Source organism: Procambarus clarkii, chromosome 2 (genome assembly GCF_040958095.1).
Source record: "Procambarus clarkii isolate CNS0578487 chromosome 2, FALCON_Pclarkii_2.0, whole genome shotgun sequence".
In the NCBI taxonomy this organism is placed as follows: Eukaryota; Metazoa; Arthropoda; class Malacostraca; order Decapoda; family Cambaridae; genus Procambarus; species Procambarus clarkii.
The window spans coordinates 47,272,798-47,297,493 of NC_091151.1; the positions used below are offsets into that span (position 1 = coordinate 47,272,798).

A 24,696-nucleotide genomic window follows, 5' to 3' on the forward strand; every position below is an offset into this window, starting at 1 on the left:
AATTATTAAAAGAAGGCATCAAGCCAGGAAGGCTATGTAGCAGCCCCTCCCGGGGAGGGGAAGCTGTGCAGACAGCGGCGCGGTAACAGTTGTGATGTCATGCTCGTTTGCTCATTTTCGTTTGGGGAGTTCTGTCCAACAGTTTGGCTTTCTGTAGCAATTTTGTTTAACCAGACAAGGTTTGGGGCACCTATCTTTCTGGATGCCTGACATGGTCAATGGCAGACATAGAATACTTCCAACCACACGGGGGTTTCTATAGTCCATTGCTCCTCGTGCCTCACTGAAGGGGCCAGGTTCTGGATTGTGGTCCCTGGTAGGCCTGTAACTTCATTCACTTTGACTGATGCCAGGGACTAATACATTCCTATCAGCTCGGATAGCTCCGGGAAGCCAGAGGGGCATCCCCCCCAACCCCCCAAAAAATTCCATATTTTATCAAATGTGATGGCTGAAAGTGGTTATGGAAATAAGGGTTAACACAATCATACACAGATTTATTTTATAACTTACAAGCTTTACATTACTCAAACTTCACTTTTTAAACGCTACAAAGTTTGAGTGTTATAAAAACTGAAATTGTAGTGCCTATAGTAGGTAATACCTCCACTGTCTTTCTGACATGCAGGAGGTTTGTATAGTACATACGCAATTCAACTTAATATTTTACAAATTTAAATTTCATATCCGTTCCAACCCAGATGACAATAAGATGCATCAACCTACAATATAATTATTCAGGTGGATATTCATGTTGTGAATGTACAAATGTATGTATGCCTAAAAATATATACAGGCACATACAATTATACACCGATTACAACATGGGTATTCCATAATGCATACACATTGTGCATTCTCACACACACCTGAATGTGTTACAAAAAATCTCATGTACAGACTTGCACATAAATGTTGAATTCCCATAACATGCATTAAAAGCTTGTTTCTAGTTCTCTTTAATACAGCATAATCACAACAAATCCTTAAAACACCTTTAATTTGTTAAACATTTCTAATAAAACAAGTCCATATTCATTGTTTCTGTGGCCAAGGCATTAGCAAGACTTATCTTAAAGGAGAAGGTTGATAAAGATCATGTTTTTGTACAATAATAACCTAACCACTGAATGCCGCAATTAAAAGAAAAAAAACCTTAGCATTAACTTTGCACTTATGACCTCTTGTATCAAAATCATGATCTTATGATACAAGTCATAATATAGTCACTATATGTAATCCTTGTTTTGCGTAAATTCTCTGTTAACTAATGTATGCACACTAAATACATATAAGAATAATTTCTACCTATGACACTGTTCTTGCAATGGAACAATGAGTAGTTATAACCAACACCTTGAGGATACATTACAGTCAACTTGAGGATACACTCTAACCAACTAAACACCTAGGGGCTGGTGTTTAACAGCACTAACTATAATATACAAATTTTGCATTATGAAGTTATTTGTTGCAGAATAAATATGCTTCCAAACTGAGAATATTTGAACCAAATCTATTCTGCAATGATTTATAATTGAAATTATTCGTCATATCTGCATTGTAATTATTGTAACATACATTTTGGTCATTGAAAGCACTATCTTCACTCAAGTGTGAAAAAAACGAAAATGAGACTAAAAATGTGATGCAGAAAGTATTTGATCTCGGTAAAAACCTGAATTATATAAGTTCCTGATGTACACGCATTCTGACTAGAAGAGTTCCCAGGAAAGCATATAGTAACTATAATGACACATTTCATAGATTAATTTGAGTTTCTATTCATAATAAAAATAAACAAATGCATTTTCTTTTTTGTCCTTACCTATGTAACTACAGAAACATGCAAAACATTTCCTGGAGGGCATCAATATATACATCCAAAAATTCATTAATATCCCCTAAACAAGTGTGAAGGTTTCATTTATACACACACAATATAATACCACTCAGACTACCAAAATCACTGCACACAGACATTAGCATGAGGAACTGAGCATTTCTACTGCAGCAATATTTTGAGGTAATGTACGTCTCGTCTAACTTCTACCTTTATCAAACACACAAGAACTAATTGAGATTATGAGTCGAAGATGAGGGTACAATGAGAGGAAAGTGAACTTTGATTTCTTAACACTTTCATCAATACTAACTACGATGAAATATTTCACAGACTGATATTCAGTTTTATTACCAATTTAAAACTGAGAGAATAAGTTAAATATAATTTATAAGCAGCATACTTCTTAAGGAAAATATTAGGAGAAACTGGAGTCATTTTAAAGGGTTTTTACAAAAGGTATTTAAAAGTTTTCTTATTATATAATCCTTATTGACATTAACTACTGGAAGCTTGCATCCTGAGTTAAAAATTAAAGCAGTTTAAAGATAATTTAGACCTTTTACCAGGGTTAAAGATTCTGAACTCTTCTTCTCTGATATGCAACATTAGATACATGTTATGTTCTAAGAATGCCTTTACTTTCTGGCAAAATCCATCACTGCTTTTTCAGGTGTTGCTAAGTGAATGTTTGTACTTAAATTAGCACCCCATATGCCTTCTCTAAAACATCTTTAAAAATGCACATGACTGTGGAAAAATTTAAATATGCAACATTTACACACACTGGTAATATGCCATATTCAGGCTTTGCTTAAAATACTTTATTCTGAATACAGCAACAGATTTTACCTTGGCAAAACTAGAAAAGTCTTAAGACATAGCAATATAGCTTTTAAGTTCTATTATAAAATCAGCAACCCTACTGCTTTTCACTTTTATTGAATTTGAATTTTAAATCATATTGATTTTTATTGAATTTTAAATCATATTGATTTTTATTGAATTTTAAATCATTCAAAAAAAGAGGAAAAGTTGCTTTATTCAGAACTTCAGTACAATATTATGTATTAATCCTATGTTGATTCTGAGATTAAGTTGACATTACTTTCTTGTTTTTTCCATATGGAAAGATTTGTCATTACTAGGTTTTAAAGGCAGGTGGCCCTAAAATTCCCACTCTGTAGTGGTGACTATGCAAATATTAAATTTTAAAGTCCCCACATGGTCACTACATATTTAGAAGAATTATTCCCTTTTGCTGTACAGGGTACAAAACTAATTATACCACCTGGTTTCTCTTTCTAAAGATAATAACCTGCTCCATGCACTAACAAACTCATAGACAGGAACATTCATTATAAGATAAAGATAGTCACTCTTGCTTGAGTCTAGTTTTGTATTGATACAAAAAGAGATCCCCTTAGGGGAAGCTATGCTTTTACCACTTGGACAAAATCCTGGTCTGTAAAGGACTTGAAGGCTCTAGAGCAGTGTTTATCAACCGGGTTCCACAGAACACCCCCCCCCCCCCCGACAAGGTAAGTAGGGATGAGGTTCGCAAGAGGTAGTGACAAATAGGCTAACTGTAGTCATATGAAATGTATTTTATTGTTTAATGGTCATTTCTTCTGTTAAATTTTAGCCATTTAAAGAGTAGCAAGAGCAAAGATGGAAATTGGCTACTTTCAGTTGACAAATTTGTGTTTAACCCTTCCGCTGCTAAGGGATCCTGAGGACATTTACACCCCTATGCGCAAGAAAAAACTTCTAAACAATTATTTCATCTTCTAAAATTGTTAATTTGTGTTCCCTGAGCACGGGGAAAAAAAAATCATAGGTGACATATTTTGTGCACAATACACCGAGGAAGTCTGCCAAAAAGTGGGTGCTGACAGAGCGGTCTTCAGAGCCGGTCACCGTTACCCGAGCTGACAGGTGAGAGTTGCCACAAAGATATTATCACCTAATTATTTCAATGTCTCTGATTTATTTTTTCTTAGTTTTCTTGCAGTAATATTATTCAATAGCGTAGTGTAGTGTGATATATTTATATAATAAAAGAGGTGAATCATCGCTATATTCAAAAGTATGGTGTGCATATTAGTGATTCAATTATTATGTTCATAAAACAATAAACAAATAGTTTTGCTGTTATTACACTCTATACACAGGTTATATATAAGTATCTGCATGTTTTGGTCATCATAACGAACCACTAAGTTGGTATTATGAGTCGAAAAGCAACGAGGAGTGACCGCCACACACCAGCCAGCCACTCGTTGCCACTCACTCCCTCAAGCCTCACTCGCCCACTTTCTCCTCCCACCATCCTGTTTTATACTTTATTCACAATATACAGACATTATATATAAGGACAGTATCTACATGTTTTGTTCACCACAACTGTACAACTAAGCTGATAATGTTAGTTCAGGCACTAAGAGTCGTCGCTATACACACAGTCAGCTGGCGGCTCCCACACTCATTCAAGGTCACACGCACTAAACTTTCTCCCCCAACAATACTGTTTGCAGTGTTATTACACTATATACACATATTATATATAAGTATCTACATATTGTATGCACCGTAACTGTACACCTAAGCTTGTCGAGTGCCCAAAGAGCACAGTGGCTACCCTCTACACAGCCAGACAAATCATGCAGATGACGTCACCTCCGTCACCCAAATGGCTCCTCCAAACATAATCCTTTTGTTGTTATTACACTAATACACACATTATATAGAAGTATCTATATTTGTGTTCACCATAGAGAACCACTAAGTTGATATGGTAAATGCAGACAATAACAGGTGGCCACACAGTCAGTAAACAATGCCATCTCCCTCCGTCCCTCAGCATCATCACTCCTCCCACAGCACTAATTATCACAACAATGCTGCTATTATCACAATCCTGGTCATTTTTATCACAGTCAGGGGTCCTCTGTAATATTGTCATTGCTAAATAATAGCAGTTATATATTTATTTTGACATTTTTTGGCGATGCTGTGGTCACAAGCTGAACAGCAATGCTGTTCGCGCATGCTGCGTGCGCCATCCTCGGTTGCTCCAACAGTACTGTGCCTCTCACACTGGAGAATATTGCCCACGATTTAAAAAAAAAAGGTGTCTGTTTACAAGAGTCCTGAGGAAGCTAATGTGAACCCCGTGTAGCCGTGGGCCATTTGAATCGTGCCTGGCACCCTATGGCATATATATATATACGCCATGCGCACGGTGGGACATGTTACTCATGGCGTATATATATGCCATGCGCAGTTTAAGGGTTAAAGTATGACCCTCCCTTAGAGTGTAATGGTACAAAGGTTGAGAAACGCTGCTCTAAGAGTACTTCAATAGTTTTGTTTTTGCACAATTTAAACAATTATTCCTTTCTGTACCAGATGTGCATTCCAGTTGACATTCTGCATATTTTAACTATTATCAATGTGCTTCATTTAGTCAAAAAATAAATAATAATAAATTCAATGTAACAGACTTGAGCTTGGACACATCTCTCAAATAATGTCTTTTGAACAATTCTGACATTCTAAGCTCCCTTCTGACACTGATACATTTCCCTGCATTCATAATGGGCTTAAAAATTCAATGTAGAATTTAAATGGAAAAAGCTATTTTTCTAGAAATCTTGTCATTTCTACCAATTAAACATTGTGGCAGGCACAAATTTTATATAATGACTTCTTACTATTGGTTGTCATACTTCCAAGACGACTCCTTATCTGTCCAATAATAACATTCATTAGTATTGAAAACTGTGGTCCAAAAATAAAAAAAAAATAAAAAAATAAGTGCATTAAAATAGGTGCATACCTTTTAACATAAAAGGAGAACATATTGTATAACAATTACTTAACTATTGCAGTAATGAAATAACATATGTTTGCTAGCCCAGAGTAGAACACACATGAATGCTGTAGGTAACTTCACCAATTGTTCACTTCTCAGATTTGGTTATCAGAAATTCCTAAAGATATCTAATTATACTCACATAATGCTCACTGTACCATGAAACAAGGTTTAAATCTTACACTGTCCCATTTGTAATTTGTTAATAACCAATTCTATGATAACAATGGTTGTTAAAGTTTATACAATGTTCACTGGAGGTGTTCCTATGTTGCAGTTTCAAGATAAACACTGAGGAAGAAATAGAAAGAAAAAATAAGAACCAAAGATTAAAAAAAAAAAACTCGCTATACACAGTCACTGTGGACCAAGGACAGTACAAACTTCTGTACACTATATACAGGGGGGGAGCTGGGGTTGGATTCAAAGCTTGTGGCCAACACTTATCCCAATATTTCCACACACATTCACTTGAACTAAAGCCTGACCCAGGATTCTGGTACGATGCCAACACCTGATAACCACAGGAGATATATGGCAGCACTGTAAATGGCTGTCCAAATTTTCTGGAAGATTTCTGTCAACCATTTTTCAAGTTTTTGTTCATTTTCTTCCAATTGTTCTAAGCCTTTACCCCTATCCACTGTCTTTGTGTGTGTGTGTGTGTGTGTGAGCGCGTGTATGTGCCCCCTGGATCTGCTTCAGTGAATACTGCTGCACCATACCATTCAACCCCAGGCTAGTGACGGTTCAGCAGTTCCTCGTAACTCTGCAAATGTTGGAAAGTCATAAGTTTGGTATAAATTCTATGGAGATTACTGTTCATTATTCTAATGCAAGTTAATTTTGAAGTTAGTTAATTTAGCTTCAAGATTAAACTAAACTCTTAATGTCTTTGATGGATATATAAATATACAAAGAATTTGGCCAAATATTTTCACAAAAATAAATATAAAAAAACCTATACAGTACAGTATTGTTGAACTGCATATAAAATATCACTTGAAGATTCCCATGCACCAAAGCCTATAAAAAACACCTGAATAAATACAATCAACTGTAAACTGTATGACAACCCCCCCTCCAGGACTTAAACATTAGTTGCCAGAGAACCATACCCTCTGGCTGGCAAATCAATATTATAATCATAGCCATGGTTCATAGTGTTCAGTTATACACAGGCTTGGGGGACCATATGAGCTTTACACCTGAGATATTGTACTATGTGTATGCAGTATATATGCGCAATAATAATGACACGAAACATGTGATTCAGTTATGCGTAAGTATCCACGTAGGAATAAAAAACGAAAAAACAATTCCAAACGTGTTATTTTTTTAACATATTTATTCATGTCACTTCCATTATTTTATATTTTTGTTTACACATCTTTATCTACTCAGGTGTAGTGAGGGTACATAATCCCAGACACATTTCTTCTCTGTATGCCTTGATAATGTGTTGAAACACGAAACACTCGGAATTTTGGTTTTATGTTTTCCTTTGTGGATACTTATGAATATGTATACTTTTTAAATTTATACATGTCATTGAACACAACAGCAATGGGACATAAAGTTCATTTTCTTATGGATATTTTCCATTCTACATAAATAACTTCTTTCACCTAGAGGGTGAAGAAACATTTCATCTTTCCATTACAGTATATTGTTCGACGTTTCACCAACAATGTGAAATCTTCAGAAATATATACCATGCCTGTGTATTCCTGTGTATATACATGCTTGTATATTCCTGTGAAGACACAGTATACCTGTGTCTTCTGTGCATAGTGTGTATGCCTGAAGATGTCTCAATGCTGACAAAACGTCAAAGAATAAAATGGATAAATGATCTAGTGTTTCTTCACCCTCTAGATGGTAGAAGTTATTTACGTAGAATGGAAAAAATCCTTAAGAAAATGAACAATAGTCACAATGCTGTCATGTTTAATGACATGTGTATTAGAGAAAAACTGTATATATTTACATATATAAATACATACAGTGTGGTGTGCCAAAAACTTGGGCCAGAGAACAAGAGAATTTGAAGCCATAAAACCAAGTATGTCCACGTCTAGAAATGATCACAGGTCTTGTGTTGAATGCGTTCTAAAATGTTTTGAAGTGAATGGATGTCATTTTCAACATGTATTCTAACTGATAATTAATACAATTATATTTAAAAAATCCTTGAGGTTTTTTCTTTCCATGGGGAGAGAGGGCAGACTTTGGGACACCCTCGTTCGCGCGCGTGCGTGCGTGCGTGCGTGTGTGTGTGTGTATATATATATATACACACACACATACACACAGTATATAAACACACAATATTGGGTATACAGAATTCTTACAAATATAATACCCATGCGCATTATAAATTAATAGAAGCTTGCATAATTAAATAGACTGAAAAATGAACAGATGTCACATTGAGAAAGCATTATACATACATATATTGACCACTTAGTATTTTCTGTCAACATTTCAGTAATAAATATACAGTGCACCTAAGTGAAGGTCAAGTAACATGATTTCATTAATATTGATCGACACTGACACACTCATTGTCTAACATGCAGACTCATCAAGCATTTAATTTTAAGTATCTACTCATTTTTTTACCATGCAAGCATTCTAAATTTAGGTCAGTAAGATTGTGTTGTAACTAAATAAAAGAACATTTCAATTATTCTGTTGGAGAGTTTTATCATACATACAGTGATAACCTGTGTGTGAACAAATCCACAAGGGCCGTGATGAGGATTCGAACCTACGTTTGAGAGCATCCCAGACGCTGCCTTAATCGACTGAGCTATGACATGGTCAAAAAGAGTTGAAACCAGAAGTTCTACTGAACTTACTTGGATCCTGCAGCCTCTCCAAGACACACACCAGGGTTTTACACAACTTCCCCATGCACTCAAGCTATGTCAAAAGGCCGTTCTACCTCTTCGCCCTTACTTCATTGGGTGAAGTAAGTAAGGGCGAAGAGGTAGAACTGCCTATTGACATAGCTCGAGTGCATGGGGGAGTTGTGTAAAACCCTGGTTTGTGTCTCGGAGAGGCTGCAGGATCCAAGTAAGTTCAATGGAACTTCTGGTTTCAACTCTTTCGACCATGTCATAGCTCAGTCAATTAATTTAAGGCAGCGTCTGGGATGCTCTCGGACGTAGGTTCGAATGCTCGTCATGACCCTTGTGGATTTGTTCATTTGATGCATCACGCTATTGTGATTTCTGTGTGTAACCTGTGTGTACTTCAAGCATATTGAATCTATATATCCAGGCAAAGGCATTATGTGCTTTAAATCAAACTAATTATAAAATAGTAAAACAAATTTAAATGCCAAATTATTTACAGAAGACAGTAACCACCATTCACTCTTATTTGTAAACATCAATACTTCACATTAAGATCAATAAATTCAACATGCATGTTGCAACACAAACTTAAGTTGTGCAATGACACGTGCTGCAAACTGCACTACTCTCCCGGCTTTTGCCACTCTGCAGCAACACATACCAATGAACCGTTGGTAATTACACAAAGATTTCATTATAACAATGCTCACTGCCAAACTGATTCTTCAAAATATCTAAATCATACAGGAGTGAAGTAGCTGATGTTGTGCAACTCACATGACCACTCACTCAGGAGGACAGATGGAGTGTTAGTTAGTTAGTGGAGGATCTCATTTCAAAGAGTCCTCTGCCTCATCATCCTCATAGTCCTCCTCATAGTCCTCATAAGGTGGAGTGGTGGAAGGTGTGACCGGTGACTCAAGGGGGAATACATCAATGGGAGTCCCTCCTTTGCCAATTCCCACACTTATGGGTCGGATAATATTCTTACCCTGTTGTATGGTGAGCATTTGGTAAATTCTTGTTTAAAGCACTGCTAAAGTGTTCACCTTATCAGCAATTATTTGTGATACTTATGTTAATGGTACATTCACATAACCAAAAAGCAAAGCAGAACATGTAATAAAGGTTAGTAATATGCATGGTGTTTCCATTTAACCAGTTATTTATGATTCTCTTTCTGGATAGACAGGATGGCATTATATTAGGATAAATGATTTCAATAAAAAGAAAATTCACTGTGGTGTTCATTTCAACAGATTCCTGAGTAATTTTAATATTGTAAGATACATTATATTAGCGTGACTTAACTGCCAATAGGGAAATAGTAGATTATACTATGAACCTTTCATTACCCAAAGACTGATATTTTGATGTTCTCACTAAATGATTAGATTGATTCATACATTGCTGTTTCTTTACAAATGCCTTCCATTAACTTACAGGCATTTACCTAAAGTCTCCAAATTGCATCTACATAATGCATAATAATAAATTAATTTCAATCAACCTGTCCTGAATTTCAAATAATATGCAGACAAAATTTTCAGTCCAGAGGACTGAATCAATCTGGTCAGCAATGCCCGTCAATTGATAGTGTTTCAAGCCTTCATCTAAGAAATAATACAAATACAATGGAGAAGAGAAATTGCCATGACTCAACTTTCAGTATGTGTAATGGAAACAAAACTGGGGGACCTGAGGGTAGGTTCAGATGAAGGTAGGCTTCATCAATCCAAATGAAGGGAAAAAGGGGAACCTATGATTCTCCATGGATGTTGAAAACATTGGTGGCAAAACCACAATCAGTTTTGCTCTTGCTTCTCCCCAAGCGACCAGTATGGCAAGGGGGCACCCTACCAGATACCTGAATGAACCTACCAACAGAACCTGCCACAGTGCTTTGTGAACTTGTCACAAAGCACTGTGACAAGCTGCTATGAGGGTAAACCAAATAAAGTTTAACAACAGGATGACCAAGACAGGTGACTGAGTAGATTGAATCTCTTAAGGCTCTCAATAAAATCTTTTCCTAATGTCATGTATAAAAGGTGGAAAAGTAAGAAGGAATAAATGAAAGCATATTTCACCAGATAAAGAAGTACCTGACAGATATGAAACCATCACAGTGAGAGGTAAAATTAGAGGGAAGTAGCAAGCACTGAACCCATTGGGTTTAGTCTCTGCTGCTTCTGATCTATGAAAATTACCAATCTGAGGTCAGATAGGTGAAGGTGCAGTGAGGTTATGTAGGCACAATTGATATTTCTGAAGCACTAATGTGTAAGAGGGGTTGCAGTGCTAATATTTCCTCGACTGTTTGATGGTGTAGTTGTATTTAATAGCTGGAGATTATATACACTGCCTTCTAAAAGTTATCTTTTTTGATGATAAGTTTAGCATTCTTAAAGTTTATGAGATATTTGTCATGGTTCCTGTATGTGACAAGCATTGGTAAGTACCAGTATGTGTTATGTTGTTACATGTAATACTATGTTCATAAATCCTCACATCTAAGTTTCTAGATGTTTCACCTACAAGTACTTTGTCATAATTACTACAAGTTACTCTGAGGTAACCTTGTTGATGTTAGTTGTGCTAGTGATGAGGGTTAGCAGATATTTTGTTCACGACCCCTATATTGGCTGCCCTATATTGCAGGTGTTAAGAAAAAAATATTTGACATCTATCCTAGTGGAAGAATGCAATACTGTTCTGGTTCTTACTAGTTTCTATTGATGGTCATTGTTGACTGCTTTCTGCATTGCCTAATAAAATATGTGGTCTTTTAAGGTTTAAGAAGGAACTGATGATGATGTACTGGCACTTATTAATACTGTACACCATAAATGCAAGAAAAAAGAACCCAATCAATGAGTCATTTGCCAACACAATGATAAATGACAAAACAGTACAAAGATGAGACACCATAAGCATAGTTCACTTCTTGTATACAGAACTACAGGTAGGTACAAACATGTGCACAAATCATAACCAACATGTAATTCCACTGTAAATTGCAACCAGTACCAAAATCATCAGAGAAATACTATTGCAACATGTAAAGAAAATGGTCCCTCGTGTAAACGTAGTGGAGTCAGTTATGCGAACTTTGCCAATTATTCAGGTGTGTTCAGTCCTGACTAGTTCAGATAACCGTTGAATTACTAACACATGATGGGACTTTATATGCACATTACTATCTTATATAGTAAACTAACCACTCAGTATAGACTTGAAAAGCACAGTTTTGCATGTACATGGTTCCATTTTGTACATCAAGGTTTCTAAAACTGTGAGGAAGAGTTTTGCATATATGTTGCCTCCTAAGTGTATGAAAGAATGTTAAATTTTAAAACCATGCAAAAGAATAATAGCTGTTAATTGTAACACCAATCAATCCTTAAGCTGCAATAAAAACTTTAAATACTTAAACCACAAGCACCCAAATAGTAATGAAAATTGTCGAGATATCAAGATACTGTACTGTACTGTACTATTATCTCAATGTTTAGGTGAGCAAACAGACACACTAATTATTATATGATTTTACTTTAATATGCAATACATCTTTTAAATTTGCACACCCAAGACAAACGTTTAAAATTTACTCCTTTACCTGTCCAGGCCGCCATCCACAACCTGGCAGAGGAAGTCCGTCAGGCCCAGTTGGGCAGGGAGCATCAAGCCCTGGCACACCCATGTCACCTTTAGGCCCAAGCTTTCCACGTCGTCCTCGACGACCCTGCAGCATCAGCAATAATTAGTCCTTAAAAAGTAGTTTTGGGTGAATGAATAATGTGGATACACCCTAAATCTAACTTCTTAAGATAAATACAGTTACAGTACATTCTTTATCCCAAAGGCAAAACAGTAACTAAAATACAAATGGTCCCCAAGCTGCATACATAATATGCGAGCAATACGTTCCACAATTGATATTTTAAGTGAACTAAAGATTGCAAAAAGCAAAATATATTGTGTTAACACATTCCATTTCTTAAAACTAAACCCATCAAAAGGTTATTTCATCTTTCCAGCACTATGTAATAGGTGGGGGAAGGGTCATTATTCTTGTGTCATATGACTTATTTCATGATGAGGGCTTACTAGTATGTTTAATAATAATAACAATTTATTGTATTATGGTACAACTTTACATGTTACATGTTAGGCATATATCGAGGTCTCCCCCAACCCTAAGGTCGAATTACTGACCTTTCCTAGGATGCAACCCCACAGCAAGCTTACTAACAAGCTTACTAAGGGTACCTATTTATTGCTAGGTGAACAGAGGCAATTAGGTAATAGGAAATGTACCCAACCATGCATGCCTATTCTCTTGGAACTCAGCCCTTTAAAAAGCTATCACATTTTTTGCCCTGTCCAGGATTCAAACCCAGAACTCCCAACTGGGAATCGAGAATGAATGTGACTGAAGTACTTGGATCCTTATTAGAAGATACTGTACATTCAAGGCTTCATAACGGTGCCTGCTGTCTCATGAACAATTTACAAATGAACAAGTGGACTCTGTGAATGTCATCAATGATTTGACTTTTCATGGTCTCAACAAGCTGTGCCTGAGTGGATAATGTGAGTACCAATCACTGGTCTGGGGTACATAAGTTGATAAAGGTAATTCACTTGTATAGGCCTTCAGTTGCTCAAATATAAATTATTTCTCCTTGCCCGCATATTCTATTGAATATTTTAAAGGAAATTCCAAGGCTTTAACTAAAATTCAACTTGGTCTTTTCTTCGCAGTGAGAAATTATTTCTACTCTCTACTGGTAGATTTAAAGACTTGTTAAGAATATTAAAAAGTATCTATCGGTAAGCTACTACATATGATTTGTTAAACCTAATAATGCCATTTTAATAAATTGAATGGTAGTTTCAAAGTAGATCCTATAATTACATGGTTATGTTTACAAATACAGCATTGATATTGTAATCTTATTCTCGTTATAATTCTTGGATGCTTGTAACATTAAATTTCATATTCAGGTCGCTATACTAATGTACCTTTCCCTCATAGGCAGACAAGATGGTTAAGTTTATAACGGACAGAATAACCTCCAGCTGTTATTCTCTACAAAATATTTAAATAAAACTAAAATAGCCTCAATGATTATTATTTTGGTTGCCCAATATCAACAGGAACATATTTCAGCTTAATATTTAGTTACTGGGACTTTTATGTTCTTTTTATATGTGACTGGATCAGAGAGCAAGATAACACAGGACTTTTGCTTTACTTCTCTAGGCAAAATGAAACAAAATTACAATAATCACAAACAGGAAATAACACAATCTTATTTGATAAAGAAGTGAACACAATTCAATAAAATATTTTATCTATAAAAGATTAAAAATAAAACCAAAAGCCATAATATTTAAGAAAACTACTTACCCGTTCCCCTTTCATCCCTTTCTCTCCCTTTGGACCCTGAGAATGAAAGGATGACATACACAAATCAGATAACAAGCTGGCTTTGCCTGAAGTTGTCATTACTTTTTACAGTGAAAGTTGCATCATTGTTAATCAGCATTTCCCATCAAATGTTATTTAAGCACAAGCTGTTGGTATATATTAAATTTGTTGTCAACATATCAAGTTACTTAACATTTAAACACTATTTCAGGAAAGCGTAGACGTTGCCACTTGTGTAACTATATTACTTGCTAGTTACAGCAGATATGACCATGCAATTAGATGCAAGGTTGTATTAACACTACAGTACATGATGTAGTGTAGTTATATCCAGTGCACTATTAACTTCCAGAAATTGAAATGCATGAGTATATAAGCTTCTATTTGTACAGGGATATGATATTATAAGATTTGATTAATATCTGTTTTTTATGTTCTTTAAGCTACAATGCATAATTCTTCATATTTCTGTTCACCGTGACACCGAGTATGAGAGCTTACTTGAACCCCCGGAGCTTATATCATTAGTATAGGTGAAAACTGGGCATGTGATCATGCTTGAACTACTGCAATGTCATTATTTTAATACACTTCTCACTTTAGATATTGTACTAGATATGCCAGAATAACCTTCAGCTCTTCTTTTTCTGTAAAAATCTTTAAATGAAACTAAAATTGCCTGGATGATTATTATTATTTTGGTTGCCCAATATTAATGGGCAGGTCAACAGGCATGTTAAAACAGAGTACTAAAATCAACGAGCATATAAACAGATCATGAATACTTCTGCAATAACAGTGTAAAAGAAACTACAGCCTATATGTTGACTAGACCACACACTAGAAGGTGAAGGGATGACGACATTTCGGTCTGTCCTGGACCATTCTCAAGTCGATTGTGTCGACTTGAGAATGGTCCAGGACGGACCGAAACGTCATCATCCCTTCACCTTCTCGTGTGTGGTCTGGTCGACATACTTTAGCCACGTTATTGTGACTCTTCGCCTGCATACAGTCTATATTCTCTATACGATCAGTTCTCACAATAATTAACAAGGACATATTGCCTATCTTGTCTACACGGTCAGAACTCACAATATGTAATAAGACTTCAATCATTTGCTGGGAATTTCTGAATAATAGTGTCAGTATTAAACATTTGAATGTCCTTATTTGCTTATAATCATTTTTACTTGTAAAAAATGTGAGAACAATGTGTTGTAGCATCCTGAGGTACACAAAAGATGGGTGAATGCAGATTTGCACAAAAGATAACTACAGCATTAGAATATAGGATAATGATATAGAAAATTTTAAAATAAAAAAGAAAAACAGAGGTATGGGGAAGAATAAAACTTCATACAGCAGTTAAAGCAAAAATACAACAATCATCAATAAGACTAAAGCTAATTTATAATGAGGTGAAAACAAGAAAAGGATGTGCAGGAAAGATATGAAAATAACAAATAACAACCTTCAAAGACTGAGCCTGAGAAAGTGTCGCACCATACAAGCTTCATAATAAAAGGTCAACAGAGACATGAACCACCCATACACAAGGGGAGCACTCCTTTTGTATATTTATTATCTTGAACCACAAGACAAGCATTTCCAAGTGCAAAGCATAAGCATGCAATGACCATTTGTGACCCCCCATGCTTTGTCACCATATGGTAGTCAAAGCAAAAGTTTTTTCTACTGCATATTATGAAGAGAAAATCTTACACACTAAAGGAAAGACCATTCCAGGGTATCATATATCATTTCAAGCACAAAGCTTTGCAATATGATGCTACTCAAAATGATTTTTAACAAATTTATTAAAGATAATTTAGACATGTTGTTTCCTACTATTCCGAGTCTGCTTCGCGAAACCTCCCAATCCCCAGGTTCATAATCTTCATTCTCTCCTATTTTACATGTTATTACTATAACATATATTAAAATTACGAAGTGCATTTATGCTGAATGGGGCCTAAATATACATTTGAATACTGAAATGACAATTCCGAAATCGTTAGGCTCAAATGTAATGCAAGGAAATGTGTTCCTATCCATCCACTTAACTTTTTATCTTTCTATTCATCAATAATTTTTCCATTTGTCTGTTTAATGTTCACTCACCTTTAACTGTATATACTTCCTCTCCCATAACATTAGGGGTAATAAGGTTTATATTGTAATGAAAAATATGATTACAAATTCAGTGATGTACTTCAAATATTTTTGTAGTAGAATATCTAAAAAATTTGTTTAAATTTAAGAATTAAAATTCAAGACATTAAGTTGTTTATAAATAAATAAAAGAAGATCTGCAATTATATGATCCACTGTTTAAAAAGCAGAAACTCTATCAGAATGTATTATTTATATAAATGCTATACAGTAGTACAATACAGTAGTACAATACAGTACAGTACTGTAATATCAAAGAATGAGTCTATTTCTACTGTTAAAATGATGATCTACAAAATTCTTCAAAAAAGATTTCAGGTACGCAAGATGAAAAATGCAGTTAACGAAAAATAAAAATTCAAAGCGTATGTTAATGACCATTTCATAAAGACTCTTCTTAAAACAACAACATTAATCATTTGATAGCTGACTGGCCCTAATATAAATGCTGAAGAGCAGCACGTGTTCTTATAAAAATATACTCTTACAGGCATGGTTTTAAGGCCTACAAAATCCTGTAATAAACAGGGAAAGATTTGATAAAATATAAGAAGTTCAAGTGGTATTATTTAATGTCTATGCCCCTTTTGTTATAGTATGTCCCCCTAATCTTATATATGCCTCCTTATTACATATCTGAGAAATGAGATAAATAATAATAATAATAACAACGCTATAAATATTGTAATGAAAAATAAATTTTAAAATTTTAGGGAGAGCAGGAACTATTTTATGTATCGTATAATACCTAATATTTTTTTATTGGTTTTACTGTATTTATAAGTAAGTAAATTATCTGTACTCAAGACGCATGCATTGGAGTAAAACACTATCCATATTAGTACCTCAACCCCTGGAATACCGTCCGTCCCCTAGAAGCAAAAAACATTTAGATATTAGTAAAGACAAAATGTGGGTATATTTATGTCCGAGTCATATCACATCCATTAAAGATGAATTTTGTTTTACTTTTATAATTAGTTACTAAACAAAAAACTCTAGCAAATGTCAAAATTTATTCATTTTGATTCAAATGAAAATTAATTTGGACATGAGATGACACAGACAATAGACAATGAACACCAGTCCACCAAGCATAAGCAATGTTATTTATGGGGGCTTTCAATCAAATCATTTCAGAAAACTTGTAGCAAATTCTGTAGATGAAAGAATATTTTTACAATAAACATTGTTACTAGTAGGCCTACTAAACGGTGGAACCTTGCATATCCGAATTAAGATACTTTAGAAACCTTGAAGGTCCAGAAAGACTTTGCCAGTGGAAAGCTTTGTTACTCTGTGATAGGGGACTTGGATTATAATGATAGTCTGAAATTGGGCCAACTCGGCTAGTAAATAGATTATTTGTTAATGTAAGTACTGTACTAGTAAATGCAGTACATACTGCAATGCAGTTTTTTCCATATTTACACAAGTTTTATATTTAAAATGTAGTTTATGTATATGTATGTGTATTTGTAATCATATGTATTTGTAAATATATAATCCTGTAATTTGTATGTGTGCAATTACAGGATTATAGCTCTGCTCATGGTGTCCCATCTTCCCAGAACTCTTTCATATGATGGTTTGAAACTACTGATGGTTTTGGCATTCACTGCCTTCTCACTTAACTTGTTTCAACTGTCTACCACTTTTTTGTAATATTTGTTGACACCTTTGCTTCCTTAGCTTGAATCTATGACCTCTTATTCTTGAAGTTACAGCTTTCAAGAATTTCTCCTTGTTAATTTTGTTGATTCCTGGTATTATTTTGTATGTAGTGGCCATATCGCCTCTTTTTCTTATATCTTCTAGCTTTAGCATATTTAATACCTCTAGCCTCTCCTCGTATCTCTTGATTTTCAGTTCTAGAAGCCATTTTGTAGCATGTCTACAACATGTCTCATGAATGTTGTGAACAATTTCTTTAACCATCCATGTATTTAAAAATGATTTTGAAGCTGGAAAGAATAGCATGCACAACGTCCTTAACATGATCCTCAGGTGGCAGTCTACTATCTATCCAGGTCCAACACTCTACATCTCTTTCTTTGGCAGAGTTCTTTAATGCCTTCCCACATAATTTGTAAATGTGTGTGTGGACTATTTTCTCCTAAGGTAAACAAAGATATGTTCCACAATTTCCAAGAAGAACAATCTTAACTACTTGGTGATAAATACCAAATGCTTTACAGTTGTGATAAACTTTGATTGTTTAGATGTCTTGATATAGTATACTATACTTAAGAAGAGGTTTGGTCCTAATTAAATAGGATAATCAAGGTTCCATGGTTTCACGAGTAAACAATCTCATTTAAAAAATAATACAAAAATACTGTATATCAAACTTGATAGATGTCATGTGATTTCATGAAAACCCCCTTTTCAAATTATTACAAGTTACTACAGTATAACAAGTGATACAAAGGTACAGTACAGTACATAGTGAAATTACTACACTCATGCCAACATTTAAACAGAAAACATAAGTGGATAACAAGCACAGTCTTAAATGGTCAGTTAAACAAAGGAATAGAGAACATGTGCTAACTGGTAAGGAATTTACATACAGTACATCACCTCAGTAATAACAAATAAAATCTTGGTACAGTACTGAACAGTCTGGCTGTATTGTAACATTACAGCTTTCCCTTTCACTTCACTTTACAGCTAATTTGGCACTGGAACTTATGCCAATTTATTCCTTAACAGGGAAAATGCTTTGATGTTTGCAATGTCATGTGATTTTATCATGCCACAAAGTAATAAATTTTTAAATAGACTTTTACTGACACCAAATAAGACCATCTTGATATTAGTTGTAATACAATCACTTCATACAGGGTGCTCATTATCTTAATACATGGAAACTAGTCATATATAAATCAACACTAGCAAGATTCTTTCTCCAAGAAAACCTCTTGTTTTGGTCATTGTTTATCTAAGAAGAAGAAACATATTACAAATAGGAGAATGTCGTATGTAATATTTCTCTCTAACTTTTATGTTAAATACAGTAGTAGTTAAAATAAGATATTCTCCAGAAGAAAGAATTGTTTTTAGGGCCTCATTATATATTACATGGAAGTTGTCTTCGTGTATTAAACATTAACTGCTTCTGCCAAGTGCAGAAGTCTTTTGTAGTGGCCAAGGAAACTATTCAAAACTTCTTTGTGCCCTCTACCCTCTTCACCTAATAACTTGACTGCTAACACCTAATATTTTGCTTCCACTACAAACCATTTTTTAACTTTTAGTGCTTCCATGTGACTCCCCCTTTCCCCCCCCCCCCCCCACCCTTCCTCTGCATGGCATTAAGCAATGACAATTCCCAACCTAGTAGAATTTTGCAAAGCTCTTTCCTGTATAGCTATTGTGCTCCAATTTGCCTTGCTTGGGTAAATAAAAACAATTACAACAGTTGTCAAATACTGTACTAGTCAACTTAGCCTACCTTGTGATGATTTCGGGTCTCAACGTTCCCATGGCCTGGTCCCCGACCAGACCTTCTTAAATTAAATTACCCTAACCTAAATTACTCCAAAAGTACTTGGAAAACTCAGTTTTGACTGCTACATGCTGAGGTTTCACTATTTTAGCCTGTCTTATTTTTTTGATTGGCCTCTTTGATAGTCAGCTCTGCACCAACAACAGTGTGAAATTTTACAACTCAAAGCATAATTAATCAAATGATCAATGTTTGTCATAAAGTAATTGTATTTTTGTAGTCTACCGTCCACCTGCTCATCCTCCTCCTCACCTTTCACCATGTCACCATTAACCCTGTCACTGACTAAAAATTAGCTAAGCTTGTATTAAAGAACAAATTTAAGCACAGAAAATCGTTTAGCTATGGAGTGTCCCTTGATATATCACATGTGAGGGCAGAAACATACGGCTACTTTATGGGATCGTGACGGCCTCTAGCTATCTTAACAGGGAAATGCAGGCATTTCTATCAATACAATAATCAGTTGTTATATAAAATATAACATTATATATATTACATATTAATGATTTTTTTATGTATTTGCTTCTTTGCAAATGCAAACTGCCATGCATCAATAACTTGACTGCTAAGCCTGGTAAGTCAAATTTCGTGTCCAAATCAACTGACAATCTAATTCGATTGTGATTCTGGCTGAGTTGCCTGGAGATCTGAGCTACTGAGGTTTGAATTAGTGAGCGGTCAACGTACCTCTGTTATTCTTTAACTTGAAGAAAATGAACTATCCCATTCCCTACGTTTTCTTGGCCAGCTACAAAACAGTACTGAACACAACTGATTTACGGGCTACTCATGCTCGTGCCACCTTTTGGGTGGCTTAATCTTCATCAATCAATCATCAACTGATGTATCAACATCTTGTGTAAAAATTTCCATGGCTTGTGGCCACTTATTAACACCATGTACTTCATATACAAGGATCAACATTATGTACAAATAATACAAATAAGTAGAAGTCACTTCAAATGATAATATGATTTTACATAAAATTAATAATACAAAGTGAAAAGGAGAAAAAGCACAAACTAGTAGCCAAGGAAGAGGATGCAGAGGTAAGAAGTAGGGCAAATACCTTTGATCTTATTTAATAAAATATTAAGGTGGGACACGATTCACGTAATATATACAAATTGATGAAAGGCTGTGTCAAAGGAAATATTAATAGGGTACTAAATATATTAACACAAAACATTGGATACAAGATGGATAAGTTTTGATTCAAAAAAAGACCTGGGTAAATTCTGGTTTGGGAATGGGGTTAAAGGTTCATAGAATCTTTACAAGATCAAATAATGAGTGTGAGATTGCTGATAATTTCAAGCATTGGATAGATATACACATGAATGTGTCTAGGAGGATATAAATAGGAGTTGTCTTGCATGGGGCAATAGGTCTTTTACAGTTTAATTTAACCTTATATTCTTATGTATTTCTTAAGCTTATTTTAGCCAATTGACTGAATGTGCTCAGACGTTCATGTAAGCTATGGTCAGTATTTTTCTCACCACAGATGGTTCTTTTCAATAGTCATATTTGTTGTTCCCCCTCATCAGGTGAACACCAGGTACTTTATAACATTACAGTACAGTACTGTACTGTATAATCCAACAAGAATAAATTGCCTAAGACGGTACTGCTGTACCTTCTCTGTGTGTAGGTACAGTCCTCTTACAGGTTTCCTCTTTCAGCAAAATATCTCAGTTCTCTGGAGATACAGTACAACTTACAGCTGGTTTTTGCCTCATGTTGAATCTTATATATTCAAAACTTTTCCCATCAACTGCTTAAATGTGTGCTGGTGTGGGTGTTAGTTATTTGACACTAACATGTGTGTGGATGACCAACAGCTAAGACTTTCTAGCTACAGCTCTGGAAAATACCAGAACTTACAGTGACATAAATAAGGTATATAACAAAAAACACCTAAAAATACTTAACTCAAATCATATTAATTAAAAAAAAGCAACAGCTTTTGTTTTCAGAAAAATGCAATTTCAAGAACATTTGACATTATTAAACACTCAAGACCGAGGGTCTAGTTTTAGAAAGGATATAAAGTATGAGCAAAGAGACCAAGCATTAACACACCCACATCATGTCACTAACACCAACTACTAAGTTATGGTAACTTACAGGTAAGCCAGGGTCACCTCTCTCACCCTTTCTGCCGATTTCACCTCGTGCACCCTAACAAAATAAAAAAAATAAAAATTAATATTATGTTTCTAGCTTTGCGCGCACACACACACACACACACACACACACACACACACACACACACACACACACACACACACACACACACATACACAGACATGTATATATGCACTACCTGAAAAATAGTGACAGGAATTAATGAAGAAAAAGAAATCTTAAAACCTGCAACTTCAAGAACAAGAAATCATAATAATGACAAAATGTACATAGTGTGTGTTGAAGACATTGATAAAAAAAAGTGTCTTAATATAAGAATGAACTTCAAACTATTAATACGAACAATACACTAGCTAATGTACTGGCTATTTCATAAATTTTAATGAAACTAAATTAGCTAAATCTAAATGCAATGTTATGAAATGCACGTTTACAGTATCTGCTTTCATTAGTATTTAGATCTTTTTAATCAGAATGTTTTTTTATTAGCCAAACCACTCACTGAACTTTTCAAGTTCAGTGAGTTGGTTGGCAAGAGGCCTATGTAGTTTGTAGTTCATGCACTGTGTTGTTTCATTTTACCCGCACACACCTCACTGGTGCTATATAAGATCCGCTGTATTCAACTAGTTGTGCTTGTGGGGGTTGAGCTCTGCTCTTTTGGCCTGCCTCTCAACTGTTATTAACTACTATTTTTTTTGGTTTTCTCTCTTTTTTTTTTTTTACACATACCCATCCAGGAAGCAGCCCATAACAGCTGTCTAACTCCCAGGTACCTATTTACTGCTAGGTTTTCTTTCACCATCAGGGTGAAAGAAACTCTGCCCATTTTGTTTCTGCCGTCACCGGGAATCGAAGCCAGACCCAAGGATTACGAATCCAGAGTGCTGTCCACTCAACTATCAGGCTGTGTACCCATTAATGTGTTATTCCTGAAGATGCCACATATGCAAATTGTTGAATTAACTAAGGTCCTTTTTCTATATTTGGTGTTTTATTTGACAAAATAAAGCAAGCAATACAAACCTGCTGAGGAGGGGTAAAGAATTTTTCTCAAATACTTGTTTGTTCAAAAATCGTAACTTGAATAAGTAATTATCTAAAGAAAGCACCAACCCTAGATGAGTATTTACTGCCGTCTGTGGCACTAAGCAGATAGAAAATTCTAACTGTCATTCAAACCACTAATACGAGAGCAAAAGAACACAAGATAAGTGATGTAACAAATTTTGCCAAGAATTTATCAAGGGATGAGCAACTCAACGGGCATAATTTTTATTGTAAATAGGGTAACTATACAAAGGAACAGATGACACCATAATCTTGAGCTTTATAAGGGGAGGGGGGGAAAAAGGAGGAATAGGAGGAAGAGGAAGGAAAAGAGGGTGAAATTGGGGTGAGGGAAAGGAGGAGGGGAGGATAGGAGAAGTAAGTAATTATCAAAAGAAGGCACTAAGCCAGGAACTCGAGGGGAAAAAAAAAGACAAGGGAGAGGAGTGCAGAGTGGGGAGAGGGGGAGACAGGGGTACCAGGTACCCCTTTAATAGGCATTATTGGATTGGTGCTTTGTGTCTATCTGCCTGACTGGCAGCAATCCTCAGTGATGTGCAACATATCACAATGTTACTGGAGTGCCAGAATAACCCATATACTAAGATCAAATTAAAAGTAAAGCTTACTTTTATCTATATCAATATTGAGTGTACAAATGTATTTTATACAAGATATTTGTGACTAGGAAGTGGCAATTGCTCTCCTATACATTGAAGACATTTTTTTTTTTGTTACATTATTACTATGTATAAAGAACAGACAAAAACAAGAACAACCAAGATGCTTACCTTCATGCCATCAAGACCTGGTGCACCCTGTGGAGTAAACATTAAAAAAGGAACATTTAAGTAAACTTGCATAAGATAATGACAGTTCTTAAATAGATCACATTTTCTAATGGCCAAACTAAATTATCGCCACACCACAATGCAAAGTTGTCAGTAATCAACAAGATTTGATTTTATAAACCTTTTTAATCCCATCCATAAAATTAAACCTCTGAAAACAATTTTGTATAACAGAAAATGTTCTTTTACACATTTATTACTGGAAATTCATATTTTGAAAAAATCTATACGAATAATTTACAAAGCAACTGATAATGAAGAATGCTTACAAATTATATACAGTACTGTAAAAGTTAAACAAGAGCTTCTGAACATTCCCATTCAGTTACTTCCTAATGTAAGATACTTATTGGTATCGTGGGACTGGATCTTGCACAGTCAGACCAAGTCGGCAATCTGCACAGGCATAACAAGGATCTTTAGAAGATATCTTGTTGTGCCACACTGGTGTTGTAGCCATGTCTGCCTTGACTAGAATCAATGATAAGATCCACTCAGAAAGATAAAGAATGATACGCAGGATGAGCGTAGCTCATCACACCGTGAGCGTAGCTCTCATATTGTAACTACAGGTTACTTAGGGGGGTCTTGCTCTATCAACACCTCGCTTGCATGCCTGGTACCCGTGACCATGTGCCACCTCTGTGAGAACCAGTTCATTTGGTATCTCCAGGTAAGTGGTGATGTCATCCTTGAGAGTCCATGGATTATTATGGCTTTCCTTGTCGCTTCACTGACTGAGGTCTAATAAGATGTTGGCCACTCATTGGATGTCTCATGTTTTAGCTGTGCATGTATGGCACCAGAGCAAGTGGCACACTACTCATCCTCTTCCCCAATCCTTAGTCAAGTCACTTTCTTGCAATGGCATCTTTTTATGTTATTGTCTGTTCTTCTAATACTTTATTCATTTTCAATAAAGCTCTGTGCAGAG

At 35.3% G+C, this 24,696-nt stretch overlaps 1 protein-coding gene across 20 annotated transcripts in view; it reads right to left on the bottom strand.

The window, feature by feature from the left end:
- Positions 1-476: 476 nt before the first annotated feature.
- LOC123762305 (collagen alpha chain CG42342) overlaps positions 477-24,696 on the bottom strand; it is a 492,619-nt gene continuing 468,399 nt past the window's right edge. For 12 of the 20 annotated variants that reach the window (XM_069325395.1, XM_069325370.1, XM_069325389.1 and 9 more), the window contains 6 exons: positions 23,703-23,729; positions 21,841-21,894; positions 17,042-17,068; positions 14,001-14,036; positions 12,204-12,329; positions 8,891-9,576 (listed from right to left, as the gene is read on the bottom strand). In XM_069325395.1, coding sequence (XP_069181496.1) covers positions 9,415-9,576; positions 12,204-12,329; positions 14,001-14,036; positions 17,042-17,068; positions 21,841-21,894; positions 23,703-23,729 — 432 coding nt within the window. In that variant the 3' untranslated portion in view covers positions 8,891-9,414. Of the gene's footprint in view, positions 6,490-8,890; positions 9,577-12,203; positions 12,330-14,000; positions 14,037-17,041; positions 17,069-21,840; positions 21,895-23,702; positions 23,730-24,696 lie in introns of those variants that run through there. The other 8 variants (XR_011228729.1, XM_069325343.1, XM_069325404.1 and 5 more) reach the window with 8 other exon arrangements.